At 36.2% G+C, this 15,016-nt stretch overlaps 1 protein-coding gene across 3 annotated transcripts in view; it reads left to right on the top strand.

Annotated features, from left to right (window-relative positions):
* The window catches only part of MRPL1 (mitochondrial ribosomal protein L1), a 98,363-nt gene extending 83,659 nt beyond the window's left edge, over positions 1 to 14,704 (top strand). For 2 of the 3 annotated variants that reach the window (XM_086704783.1, XM_025921990.2), the window contains exons 8-9: positions 3,997 to 4,078; positions 14,512 to 14,704. In XM_086704783.1, the coding sequence (XP_086560909.1) occupies positions 3,997 to 4,078; positions 14,512 to 14,630 (201 nt within the window). In that variant the 3' untranslated portion in view covers positions 14,631 to 14,704. The remainder of the gene's footprint in view (positions 1 to 3,996; positions 4,079 to 14,511) is intronic. The other variant, XM_086704784.1, reaches the window with a different exon arrangement.
* Positions 14,705 to 15,016: the final 312 nt, after the last annotated feature.

Here is a 15,016-nt window from a genome sequence, read left to right as displayed (position 1 = left end):
TCACCTCACACCTGTCAGAATGGCTAAAATTAACAACACAGGAAATAGATGTTGACAAGGATGCTGAAAAAGGGGAACCCTCTTGCACCGTTGGTGGGAATGCAAACTGGTGCAGCTACTCTGAAAAACACATGGAGGTTCCTCAGAAAGTTAAAAATAGAACTACCCTTTGATCCAGCAATTGCACTAGCCGGTTTTACCCAGAGGATACAAAAATACTGATTTGAAGGGATACATGCACCTGGATATTTACAGCAGCATATCAACAATAGCCAAGTTATGGAAAGAGCCCAAATGTCTATTGACTGGTGAATGGATAAAGAAGATGTGTACATATGCAGACACACACACACACACACACACACACACACACACACACACACACTCAATGGGATACTACTCAGCCATCAACAAGAATGGAATCTTGCCATTTGTAAGGATGTGGATGGAGCTAGAGAGTATTATGCCAAGTGAAATAAGTCAGTCACATGTGATTTCACTCATTTGTGGAACTTAAAACAGGTGGGGCAGCTGTGTGGCTCAGTAGGTCGAGTGTCTGACTTCAGCTCAGGTCATGACCTCATGGTTCATGGGTTCGAGCCCCACTTTGAGCTCTGTAGAGAATGCTCAGAGCCTGGAGCCTGCTGCTAATGCTGTGTTTCCCTCTCACTGCCCCTTTCCTGCTCATGCCGTGTTTCTCAAAAATAAATGTTAAAAAAAAAATTTTAAAAAGAACAACAACAGATGAGCATAGGGGAAAGAAAAAGGCAATGCAGAAAACAGACTGTTAACTATGGAGAACAAACTGAGGACTGCTGGACTGGAGTTGGTGGGGGGGATGGGCTAAATGAGTGATGGGCATTAAGTGAGGGCACTTGTTGAGATGAGCACTGGGTGTTATATGTAAGTGATGAATCACTAAGTTCTACACCTGAAACTAGTATTACACTGATGTTAACCAATTGGAATTTAAAAACCTGGAAAAAAAATCGTTGCCTTAGACACTTTCATGAATACAGTTTGCCTTGCATACATCTGCATCTCAAAGGGATTAAAAAATGGTCAGGAACAGCAAATTTTAATTTCTCATAATTGTAGAAACTCATGAAGACAGGTTAGGAATTGCATGGAAAGATGAAAATCTGATAGTTAAAGCAAAGAGAGTCACAGAGTTCACCTCCACCCAAACATCTTTGGTAAATCTTCCTTCTAGTCTGCTTAGGGAATTATTTCTGACATAATAAGGGAGGGATGTTAAGCAGAAGTAGGATTTAGAATTTTCATTTCTTGACACCATGTGTGCTACAGAATGAGGAATAACTGTCTTGCCCTATAGTAAACAGTCTTTAGCTAAACATAGATAGTATTGTGACTATTAGATATTCAAATACACACATATGCACATATGCAAATACAGTGCTTACCATAGTCAAGGTCCACCAGTCCCATTTTTTTTTCTTTCCTGCTGTACCAAGTCTTATGCTCTGATACTGAGAATCTAACAGATAATACCATCTCCTCAAAATGGTTCATCCTTGCCTTTTTGCATGAGAATATTGTATGAGAGCACCATGGAAGTGCAGAGTAACTGAGATATTGGTAGAGAAGCTTGCAAATGTTGCTTTCCTGAGTTCTCTCTAGATTACTGTCAGCCCAAGTACATTTCCTGTGCAAGTTTTGATAAAATTCATGCATGCATACATTTTTTTTTTTTTTTTGGTCCATAATTATCTTAGCATCAGTAGCCAGTTAAGTAATCATAGTTAGGGATGCGTGGGTGGCTCAGTTGGTTAAGCCGACTTCAGTTCAGATCATGATCTTGCGGTTTGTGGGTTCGAGCCCTTTGTCGGGCTCTGTGCTGACAGCTCAAAGACAGGAGCCTGCTTTGGATTCTGTGTCTCCCTGTCTCTCTGCCCCTCCCCCACTCATGCTCTGTCTCTCTGTTTCTCTCTCAAAAATAAATAAACATTAAAGAAATTAAAAAAATAACAAGTTATTATGTAAGTCATATATATAATATATAATATATATATTTCATAATATATATATAATTTTTCATAATTTTGTGTAATATCTAAAAGAAAAGGTAAAATGAAGTGTTATGGTTATAAATATATTTTAAAATTCCACAGAGGATACAGTACTAAAGATTAGAGGTGCTAAAATATGGACAAAAATGTAAACTATGTTTAAAAACTTTTTTACATATTTTAGAACTTAATGAAATCATTGAAGGTATCCTAGTTCTGAAAGTTGCTGAGGAAGTCTTTGTTTTGTATTTCTAAAGCACATGTTGCATTTGTGTAGCATTTTATTTTAGCTTACTGTAGGCAGTATAAGTCTACAGAAAGTATAGTTGAGTTTAGTGTATTATAGATAGTATAACAATGTAGAGCATAACTTAATAGTTATTAAATAGTAAAAAAAATATGTTGGGCATCTTGCTTTTTCTTGTATCTATTACTTTCCCAAATTTAAGGTAGCCGTAGGTCTTTAACAAAGGGTGAACGAACTTACTAGAGCCGTAACTGTTACTTCAGTGGATGATAAAAAGGACAATTTGATTAATGTGGAGAATAAGGTTTTTGTTTTGATTAAAAATTTTTTTTAATGTTTATTTTTGAGAGAGAGAGAGAGACAGAGTACAAGCGGGGGAGGGTCAGAGAGTGAGGGAGAGACAGAATTGGAAGCAGGCTCTAGGCTCTGAGCTGTCAGCACAGAGCCAGATGCACAGCTTGAACTCACGAACGGCGAGATCATGACCTGAGCCGAAATCAGATGCCTAACCGACTGACCCACCAGGCACCCCATTTCTTTTAATTTTTTTCAATGACTGATTTGATTTTTAACATAGCAAATGTAAGGTGCCTTTCTGCCAGTGAACTACTTGATTCACTGCAGATTAAAATCTGTAAGTTCTGTGGACTTCAGAAGGTGAATTAAGCATTGCTTGATTTTTTTTTTCCTATTAGAACTCCCACTTAAGGATTGGCATAAAGTAGAAAATTCCTCCAATAATGTCCAAACCTTCTCATTTAGAGTTTGGTATTGCATCATGTTCAAGTGAGTGTCAAATAAATGTTGTCTGTTGGTAATGAGAATAATTTTTTCATGAGGAATTCTCTTTATGCTTATTACCCAGCACATTTCTTGCAATGGTCTCAGAGTCGTTGGAAAACAGAAACCTTGCTTGAACTTGAACTGTTACCATGTGATTTTTGCCAGTTATGCTATTATGAGTTTTACATGAATTTTAAAAAATTGATTCATTTGACAAAGCTTAAAATCCTTTAAACACTGGGATGGAATATAACTAATTTAAGTAGTGTATTTTAGAAGAGTAACATGCATTGAATTTGAATGATAAACACAGGGACTTTACAAATTTAGGAGCTAGGTTTTGGAGTTTTATGAGTAGTGCTTGTTCAGTATATATTTACTTACTGTAATTTTTGTTGAGTAGTGGGGTAATTATTACCGCATAGAGTGTTACCATAGCATACTGAAAATGTCTCTGTATCAGATATGTGATGTGTGAGTGTGTGTGTTAAGTAGTTTTACTTTGTATTCCTGAAAGCATGAACTTCTAAACATTTTCTTAGTTTCCTGTAAAAGTAAATTAATAAAAAAACTTCAAGAGGAAATATCACTAATTCCTTGGGAGTAGGGATCAGGGGATGGTATATTCTGTCTCAGGATGTGCTTTGGGGAAATTACTTGGAAATTAAGGAGTCTCAAGTAGAACAACTTCAAAATACTTTACTATGACATATTCCATAAGATAATTAAGTCTTGACATGTAAGGACATGTGAATGTAGCATTCTAAAAGAAGAGTTACAGAAACTTTTTCTTCCAGAGTAAGGTCTTTTAATAGATAGTTCGCATTAGTTGAATATTTGAAAGACACTGCCTAAAATAAATACTGATGCAGTTACTAAAAGTTGTATTGTCTTCTCACTTTCACATTATTAATGTTATATATCCTTTTCTTTCAGCTCGATATGCCAAGTGACCAGATAGTGGCAAATCTGCAAGCAGTTATCAGTGAAGTTTGTAAGCACAGACCACTCAGTTTGGGTGAGTGGTTTGCTTGGGTAGATTTCCCTATAGCTCTGTGTTTCTTTAGAAATGTAAAATATTGGGGTGCCTGGGTGGCTCAGTTGTTTAAGCATCCGACTCTTGATTTTGGCATAAGTCATGATTTCATGGTTCATGGGATTGAACCTTTCATCGGGCTCTGTACTGACAGCATGGAGCCTGTTTGGGATTCTCCCCCCCACCCCGCCGCCCCCACCCGCTGCCTCTCTCTCTCTCTCTCTCTCTAAAAATAAATAGATAAATAAACTTTAAAAAAGTGTAAAATACTAAGAAAACAATCAAGCTGATATGCAAGTACAATAATGCAAGCAGTAGTATTTTCAGGGATTAAATAAATAAAATTTAATTCTCCAAAGGATTCCTAATTACCTTATTAACATGTTGCTGTAGTTGTTTGGATAAGAGACCTCTTTAACATGAATAAGAAACATATCATGAAATCTTTGTAAATTCCCACATTATTTCTATCATTAAATGTAATAAACTTTGAAAGAAAACTGTAACTGATCACCTTAAACTTACAGTAGTGTTAAATAGAAACTAAAATCATTTATGAAATATTTTGAGTCCAGACCATTCACTTTGTCACTGGCATTAGCAATTGTCTTTCTTAATCTTACTTACATTAGAAAAGAACAAAGTTTTTAATTATGTCCTGAGAGACATTTCTTACAAACAGTGATTCATGGAGAGCAATGAAACTTGATTGAGATATGGAAGCTGTTTAATAGGCTAGGAACACCTACAGTGTCCTTATTATTCCATTATGTGCTGTGCATAGTCTGTGCATATTTCTCTCCTGGCTGGTTGCAGCCAAAAAAAGGGTTCATTACACTATAGACTCTTCATTTATAGACTTAGCTTTATAGGACTCTGTCAGGTTTAGTTTTATAACCAAGTGTATAATTAAAACACAATCTTAAGCTATTTTTTTATCTCTTTGGGAGTTACACACACTGGTGAATAAATACCTCATTTGTTAATTCTGCTGTCATAGATATGGCCATAGTACTTAGTAATTGTATGTGTACGCATTCTTATATTCCACGGAGCAGTTTGATTTCAGTATAGGATCTTCTGAGGCTGTCACAGGAGTGGAATGATGGACAGTAAATCTCAAAAACCAATGTATACTCTTTTGTCATTTTTTTAATTGAAGTGTAATTGACCTACAATATTGTTTTAGTTTCATGTGTACAACGTAGTGATTCAACATTTGTATATGTTGCAAATTGATCACCACATAAGTCTAGTTACCATCTGTCACCATACAAGGTTAATAGACCATTATTGACTGTATCCCTTGTGCTGTACATTACATCCCCATGACTTATTTATTTCATAATTGAATGTTTGTATCTCTTGATCCTCTTCACCCACTTTGCCCCCTCCCCTCATACCCTTCCCCTCCTGGCAACCACCACTCTGTTCTCTGTATCTATGAGACTGGGTTTGGTTTGGTTTTGTCAGTTTGTTTTGTTTTTTCAGAGTTTACTTATAAGTGAAATCATTGATATTTGTCTTTCTGACTCATTTCACTTAGCATAATACCCTCAAGTCCATTAATGTCACAATTAGTAAGATTTCATTCTTTAATATGTCTGAATAGTATTGTAGTATTCCGTTGTGGTGTGTGTGTGTATGTGTGTACCCCCCATCTTTATTCATTCATGTATAGATGGTCACTTAGGTTGTTTCCGTATCTTGGCTATTGTACATAATGCCACAAGGAACATAGGGGTGCATATATCTTTTGATACTAGTGTGTTCATTTTCTTCAGATCGATACTGAAAAGTTGAATTGCTAGATCATATGGTTGTCTAATTTTTTGAGGAATCCCCATACTGTTTTCCAGGGTCTGCACAAATTTACATTCCCACCAACAGTGCATGAGAGTTCCCTTTTTCTCCACATCCTTGCCAACACTTGTTATTTTTGATAATAGCCATTCTGACAGGTATGAGGTCATAACTCATTGTGATTTTAATTTTCATTTCCCTGGTGATTAATGATGTCGAGCATCTTTGGTGCCTGTTGGCCATGAAATGGGAAAATGTCTAGATTCTCTGCCCAATTTTATTTTTATTTTTATTTTTATTTTTATTTTTATTTTTATTTTTATTTTTTTTTCAATATATGAAGTTTATTGTCAGATTGGTTTCCATACAACACCCAGTGCTCATCCCAAAAGGTGCCCTCCTCAATACCCATCACCCACCCTCCCCTCCCTCCCACCCGCCATCGACCCTCAGTTTGTTCTCAGTTTTTAAGAGTCTCTTATGCTTTGGCTCTCTCCCACTCTAACCTCTTTTTTTTTTTTTCCTTCCCCTCCCCCATGGGTTTCAGTTAAGTTTCTCAGGATCCACATAAGAGTGAAAACATATGGTATCTGTCTTTCTCTGTATGGCTTATTTTACTTAGCATCACACTCTCCAGTTCCATCCATGTTGCTACAAAGGGCCGTATTTCATTCTTTCTCATTGCCATGTAGTACTCCATTGTGTATATAAACCACAATTTCTTTATCCATTCATCAGTTGATGGACATTTAGGCTCTTTCCACAATTTGGCTATTGTTGAGAGTGCTGCTATAAACATTGGGGTACAAGTGCCCCTATGCATCAGTACTCCTGTATCTCTTGGGTAAATTCCTAGCAGTGCTACTGCTGGGTCATAGGGTAGGTCTATTTTTAATTTTTTGAGGAACCTCCACACTGTTTTCCAGACAGGCTGCACCAGTTTGCATTCCCACCAACAGTGCAAGAGGGTTCCCGTTTCTCCACATCCTCTCCAGCATCTATAGTCTCCTGATTTGTTCATTTTGGCCACTCTGACTGGCGTGAGGTGATATCTGAGTGTGGTTTTGATTTGTATTTCCCTGATGAGGAGCGACGTTGAGCATCTTTTCATGTGCCTGTTGGCCATCCGGATGTCTTCTTTAGAGAAGTGTCTATTCGTGTTTTCTGCCCATTTCTTCACTGGATTATTTGTTTTTCGGGTGTGGAGTTTGGTGAGCTCTTTATAGATTTTGGATACTAGCCCTTTGTCCGATATGCCATTTGCAAATATCTTTTTCCATTCCGTTGGTTGCCTTTTAGTTTTGTTGGTTGTTTCCTTTGCTGTGCAGAAGCTTTTTATCTTCATAAGGTCCCAGTAGTTCATTTTTGCTTTTAATTCCCTTGCCTTTGGGGATGTGTCAAGTAAGAAATTGCTACGGCTGAGGTCAGAGAGGTCTTTTCCTGCTTTCTCCTCTAGGGTTTTGATGGTTTCCTGCCTCACATTCAGGTCCTTTATCCATTTTGAGTTTATTTTTGTGCATGGTGTGAGAAAGTGGTCTAGTTTCAATCTTCTGCATGTTGCTGTCCAGTTCTCCCAGCACCATTTGTTAAAGAGACTGTCTTTTTTCCATTGGATGTTCTTTCCTGCTTTGTCAAAGATGAGTTGGCCATACGTTTGTGGGTCTAGTTCTGGGGTTTCTATTCTATTCCATTGGTCTACGTGTCTGTTTTTGTGCCAATACCATGCTGTCTTGATGATGACAGCTTTGTAGTAGAGGCTAAAGTCTGGGATTGTGATGCCTCCTGCTTTGGTCTTCTTCTTCAAAATTACTTTGGCTATTCGGGGCCTTTTGTGGTTCCATATGAATTTTAGGATTGCTTGTTCTAGTTTCGAGAAGAATGCTGGTGCAATTTTGATTGGGATTGCATTGAATGTGTAGATAGCTTTGGGTAGTATTGACATTTTGACAATATTTATTCTTCCAATCCATGAGCATGGAATGTTTTTCCATTTCTTTATATCTTCTTCAATTTCCTTCATGAGCTTTCTATAGTTTTCAGAATACAGATCTTTTACATGTTTGGTTAGATTTATTCCTAGGTATTTCATGCTTCTTGGTGCAATTGTGAATGGGATCAGTTTCTTTATTTGTCTTCTTGTTGCTTCATTATTAGTGTATAAGAATGCAACTGATTTCTGTACATTGATTTTGTATCCTGCAACTTTGCTAAATTCATGTATCAGTTCTAGCAGACTTCTGGTGGAGTCTATCGGATTTTCCATTTATAATATCATGTCATCTGCGAAAAGTGAAAACTTAACTTCATCTTTGCCAATTTTGATGCCTTTGATTTCCTTTTGTTGTCTGATTGCTGATGCTAGAACTTCCAGCACTATGTTAAACAACAGTGGTGAGAGTGTCTCTGCCCAATTTTAAATTGGATTTATTTATTCTTTTATTGAGTTATATGAGTTCTTTATAAAATTTTGGATATTAACCCCTTATCAAATATGTGATTTGCCAATACCTTCTTCCATTCACTAGGTTGCCTTTTTGTTTTGAATGCTTTCCTTTGCTGTGCAGAGCTTTTTAGTGTAATGTAGTCCCATTTGTTTATTTTGTTGTTGTTGTTGCCCTCTGGAGTCATCCAGAAAACCTACTAAGACCGATGTTGAGGGGCTTACCACTTGTGTTTTCGTGTTTTATGGTTTCAGGTTTTACCTTCAAGTCTTTAATCTATTTGAATTAATTTTTGTATGTGGTAGGAGGTATTGATTTCCTTCTTCTGCATGTAACTGTTCAGTTTTCCCAACCCCATTCATTAAAGAGGCTGCCCTTCCTCTGTTGTGTATCCTTTTATGTTGTAAATTGGCCATATATGTGTGGCTTTATTTCTGGGTTCTCTATTTTGTTCCATGAATCCATATGTCTTTTATGTTAATTCCATATGGTTTTAATTTACTGTGGCTTTGTAGTATAGTTTTGAAATCAGGAAGCTTGGTATCTCTGGCTTTGTTCTTTCTCAAGATTGCTTTGGCTGTTCAGGGTCTTTTGTGGTTCCATACAAATTTTAGAATCATTCGTTCTGTTTCTGTGAGCAATACCACTAGAATTTTGATAGGGGTTGCTTTGAATTTGTAGACTGTTTTGGGTAATATGTACATTCTAACAATATTAATTCTTCTAATCCATGAACATGGAATATCCATTTCTTTGTATCATCTTCAGTTCCTTTCATCACCATCTTATGGTGTTCCATGTATTAAGTTTTCACCTCCTTTATTAAATTTATTCCTAGGTATTTTGTTATTTTTGATGCAATAATATATGGGATTGCTTTCTTAATTTCTTTCTGATAGTTTGTTGTTAGTGTATACAAACAACTGATTTTTGTTTATTGATTTTGTACCCTGACACTTTATTGAATTTGTTCACTGGTTCAAACAGTCTTTTGGTGTAGTCTTATGGCTCTTCCTATATATGATATATCTTCTGCAAAAAGTGACAATTTTACATCTTCCTTTTCTATTTGGATGCCTTATTTTGGTCTTGCCTGAATGCTATGACTAGAACTTCCAATACTATGTTGAATAATAGTAAGGAGAGTGGACATCCTTGTCTTGTTCCTGAGCTTAGAGGAAAAGCTTTCAACTTTTCACCATTGATTATGATATTATTTGTGGGTTTGTATATGACCTTTATTACGTTGGGGTATGTACGTTCTCTCTTTAAGCACTATGTTGAAAGTTTTTATTGTAAATGGATGTGACTTTTGTTGGATGCTTTTTCTGCATCTATTGAAGTGATCGTATGATTTTTGTTTTTCATTTTGTTAATCTGTATTACATTGATGTGCACATATTGAACCATCCTTTCATCCTAGAATGAATTCCACTTGATCATGGTGTGTGATTCTTTTTATGTATTTTAGAATTTGGTTTGCTAATATTTTGTTGAGGGTTTTCACATACATGTTCACCAGGATTATTGGCCTGTAATTTTCTTCTTTTTTTGTTGTGTCCTTGTCTAATTTTGGTATCAGGGTAATACTGGCCTCATAAAATGAGTTTGGAAGCATTCTCTCATCTTCTTCAGTGTTTTGGGGAGAGTTTGAGAAGGCTAGATACTAAATCTTTGAATGTCTGTTAAAATTCACCAGCTAAGCTGGCTAATCTTGGGTTTTTGTCTGTTGGGAGGTTTTTGATTACTGATTCAATCTGTTTGCTATTATAAGTCTATTCTGATTTTTCTGTTCTTCCTGATTCAATCTTGGAAGTTGTTTGTTTCTAGGTATTTAATAAATTTTTCTAAGTTGTCCAGTTTGTTGGTATGTAATTGTTGATAGTAGTCTCTTATGATCCTTCGTATTTCTATGGTATCAGTTGTAATTCTCTTTCATTTCTGATTTTATTTATTTGAGCCCACCCTCTCTTTTTCTTGGTGAGTCTAATTAATGTTTGTTAATTTTGTTTATCTTTTCATATAACAAGCTCTTAGTTTCATTGATCTTTTCTATTGTCCTTTTATTCTCTATTTCATTTATTTCCCCTCTGATATTTACTATTTCTTTCCTTCTCCTAACTTTGCATTTCATTTGTTGTTCTTTTTGTAGTTACTTTCTGTTTAAAGTTAGATTGTTTATTTAAGATTTTCCTTGTTTCTTGAGGTAGGCCTGTATTGCTATGAACTTCTCTCCTTTAACCGTTTCTGATTTATCCCATAGGTTTTTGTATGTTGTATCTGTTTTCATATGTCTCTAGGTATTTTTGATTTTTCCTTTTTATTTCTTTGATGACTCATTGGTTGTTCAGTAGCATGTTATTTAATTTCTAATGTTTTTGTGTTTTTTTCCAGTCTTCTTGTAACTGATTTCTAGTTTCATAACATTGTGGTCAGAAAAGATGCCTGATACTATTTCAATACTCTGAGAGTTGCTTTGTGGCCTAATCTGTGATATGTCCTGGAGAATGTCCCATGTGCACTTGACAAGAATGTGGTTTTTATTTTTTGTTTTTGTTTTGGATGGAATTTTCTGTGTAAATATATTAAGTCCATCTGGTCTAATGTGTTGTTTAAGGGTGATGTTTCCTTATTGATTATCTGTTTAGATCATCTATCTATTGATGTAAGTGGAGTGTTAAAATCCCCTACTATTGCTGTTTCTCCTTTTAGGTGTATTAATATTTGCTTTATATATTTTGGTGCTTCTATGTTGGGTGCATAGATATTTATACATGCTATGTTTTCCTGCCAGTTTGACCCTTTAATCATTATGTAATACCCTTCTTTGTCTTTTATTACAGTCTGTTTTAAAGTATTTTTTGTTGAATAAATTTAGCTACATCAGCTTTTTGTCAGTTTGTTTCCATTTGCATAGAATATATTTTTCCATCCCTTTACTTTCAGTCCTTACTTTTGAGCTGAGTCTCTTATAGGCAGTGTATAGATGAGTCTTGTTTTTGTTTGTTTGTTTTTTTAAATCCATTCAGCCACTTTGTGTCTTTTGATTGAAAGATTTAGGGGCGCCTGGTGGCTCACTCAGTTGGGAGTCCAACTTGGGCTCAGGTCATGATCTCATGGTTTGTGGGTTTCGGCCCTGCATTGGGCTCTGTGCTGGCAGCTCAGAGCCTGGACCCTGCTCCAGATTCTGTGTCTCCCTCTCTCTCTGCCCCTGCCCTGCTCGCACTCTGTCTCTCTCTCTCTTTCAAAAATAAATAAACATTAAAAAAAAAAAATAACAAAAGAAAGATTTAGACCATTTATGTTTAAAGTAATTATTGATAGGTATGTACTTATTGCCATTTTGTTAATTGTTTTCTGGCTTTTTTCCTTGTTCCTCTCTTCTTTTCTTTCTGTCTTTCCTTCTGGTCTTAATAATTTTCTTTAGTGTTATGTTTAGATCCCTTTCTCGTTTTCTTTTTATATTGCTATAAGTTTTTTTCTTTGTGGTTACCGTGAGGTTCACATATACCATTCTGTGTATATAACAGTCTGTTTTCATCTGGTAGCAACTTAATTGAAACTCATTCCAAAACTCTACATTTTTATTCCATCCCCTGTGTTTTATGGTTTTGATGTACATTTTAACACTTTTTGATGTCATTAACTAATTAATATAGGTTTAATTTTATTACTTTTGTCTTTTGACTTTTATACTGGTTTTATAAGTGAGTAAATGCACTACTTTTACAATATACTTACATTTTCCAGTGACATTTTTACTAAGTATGTTTTCTTGTCATTCATTAGTACTACTTCCTTTCAGCTTAAAGAATTCCATTTGACATTTCTTGTAGGGTTGATTAAATGATCATGAATTCCTTTACCTTTTTCTTATCTGAAAAAGTTTTTATCCCTTTTCCTATTTTGAATGATAACCTTGCTAGGTACAGTGTTCTTGGTTGTAGATATTTTCCTTTAAGCACCTTGAATATGTTCTATCAGTCACTTTTGCCTGCAAAGTTTCTTCTGATAAATTTTCTGTTAGCCTTATGGGGCTGCCTTTGTATGTATCAAGTTGTTTTTCTCCTGCTGCTTTTAAGATTCTGTCTTTAACTTGTGACATTTTAATTAGTGTGAATCTCTTCAGTTTCATCTTATTTAAAACTTTCTGACCTTGGATCTGGATGTCAATTCCCTTCCTCAAGTTAGGGTTTTCAGTTATTTTTCTCTTTTTTATAAATTTTCTGCCCCTTTCTTCTCTTTCTGGGACCCCTATAATGAGAATATTACTCTGCTTGAAGTTGTCCTCTGTATTCCTTAAGCTATTTTCACTATTTAAAATTCTTTTTTCTTTTTGTTTCCTTCTCTGAGTGAGTCCATTGCTTTGTCTTCCAGGTTGCTGATCTGTTTCTCATTCAGTCTGCTGTTGAGCTTCTCCAGTGTATTTTTCAGTTCACTTATTTTATTCTTCAGTTCTGTGATTTTTGTTTGGTACTTTCATATATTTTCTGTCTTTTTATTGAAGTTCTCCTGTGTTCATCCATGCTTTCCCCCAAGTGAGCATCTTTATGACTGTTACTTTGCTCCCTTTGTCAGGCAGATTACTTATGATCATTTCATTAAGGTCTTTTTCTCAGGTTCTGCCTTGTTCTTTCATTTGGAACATATTCCTCTATCTCCTAAGTTGGCCTGATTCTGTGTGTTTCTATGTATTGAAACAGCTACCTCTCCCAATCAGGAGTGGCCTGTATACAAGATTTTCTGTGGGGCTTAGAAGTGTAATCCCCCAGCCACCAGAGCCTGGTGCTCAAGGTATCCCCTGTGTGGGCTTCACGCACCTGCCAGCTGTGTGCGGGGAGGGTGGGGATGGGTGTGGGGTACTTGTCTGTCTATGGCACGGGTATGGTAGGAATGAGGGCGTGGGTTGGGTCTCAACTGGCTGCCTGTGCAACAGGCTGCCTTATTGGGTGGGGTTGCTCACCTGGTTGGTTGCAGTTTGGCTGCCCCACAGCAAGGTTGCCCACCAGCTGTGCTCTGGATGTGGCATGGAAGGGGGGCAGAGCATGCTCGGTGGCGCTGATAGGTTAGAGTAGGATTGCCAGCATGGCTCCTGCCAGCACTGGCATTAGCAAGGTTGAATGAGATTGCAAAAATGCACTCTTATCCCCAAAGAAAGTTTCAACAGGTTTCTTCTTTCCAGCAGTTGTTTTAAGATTAATAAGTGGGTTTCCTTCACATATGGCCTAGTGCTTTTTACACTGCTTCTTTTGCACCAGGTTGTGGAATGAGTTTATGTGTGAGCCCTTTAACACTGAGTTCCCTGTTCTTTCCAGTTCTGTGGTTCTCTTGGATGCACTCTGTTGGTTTTCAAAGCCATATGTTTTGGGAGCTCATCTGTCTGATACAGGACACAGTGGTTGGGGTGCCTAGTTTGGGGAACAAAGCCCTTGTCCTCAGGGAAAAGTTCTGTATTTTTGAGATCCCTCCCGATTTTCGGTCGCCTTGCCTGGAGTGGGGTTTTTGCAGACAGTGTTGTCTCTGCCATTCCTACTTGTCTTGATGCAGCCCTTTTATCCTTTGTTGTGGAGATACTGCTCATCTGGTTTTCAGGACTTTTTCGAGGGATTTATTCCATATGTAGCTGTAGATATGCTGTGTCTGTGGGAAGAGGTGAGTTAAGGATCTTCTTATGCTGCCATCTTGAACTGTCTCTATCTTTCTTTGCCATTTTAAATGAAGTCTCTTAATTGTTCTTATGAAAAGCTTTTTCATTTTTAGGGAATTTTACTAAATGTTTAGTAACACAGAGATAGCATCTGTGATATTTCAAATAAATATTTAGAATATTGCCATCACATGTAAATATCACCACCTGCTCCCTTCACTTTCGACTTTGCAGTAAAATAAATTCTAGGTGATCATCTTCTGGAAGAGAGAAATGAATTATTATAGATTATGTAGTTTCAAGGGTAAATCTCTAATATGCTGGAGTTTCTTTAGTGTGTCTTCTACTCTAGAAAACAAATGATCTTGTGTTCCTTATAATTCAAAATCTTAGTTCAGTAATATCAGTACTTTTCAAGTGGAAAATATAACATGAGTTATATAAGGTTTCTTGTTGTATGTTTATATCTGCTCATTATGTATCTGTGGAGTAAAATAAAAGTTGATTCTTGTCTTTGTTTCCAGGACCTTTTGTGGTACGAGCTTTCCTTCGTACTTCAACAAGTGAAGGTTTGTTACTAAAGATCGAGCCATTGTTGCCTAAAGAAGTAGAAACCAAAGAAAATAACAAAGAAGATGCCTAAAAATGTTACATTATGAAATTATTTTCAGTGGATTAAGAAGCAATGGAGACAATTATAAAACTGTATAATTTCTACATTTGGTGTCTTGTTATTTCTTAATCATCATACTTGATTTTAACACTTGGAAAAATCTTACAACACTTTCAAAAATAAGAAAAAATTTTCTCTGTCTGAACCTATATTAAATTGTCTTCCTTAGAAGTTGGATTCTGCACGCTGGTAATTGTAGCAGAAATTTCTAGCTTAATAACTTTCCCTTGAGAGTCATACCATTCTGAGGGAAAAGTAATATTCTCAATTTTCATAGGACAGAGAATGGCAGTCATGAACTATATCCTAAAGACGTCTATTTTCTATGGAAAAAGTGTGGAAGGTGTTATTTCTAA

The sequence above is a fragment of the Puma concolor genome, chromosome B1 (assembly GCF_028749965.1).
Source record: "Puma concolor isolate L17-30 chromosome B1, mPumCon1.1.hap2, whole genome shotgun sequence".
Taxonomy (NCBI): Eukaryota; Metazoa; Chordata; class Mammalia; order Carnivora; family Felidae; genus Puma; species Puma concolor.
The sequence above is the reverse complement of the archived record's forward strand: the minus strand, read 5'-3'. Positions and strand labels throughout refer to the sequence as shown.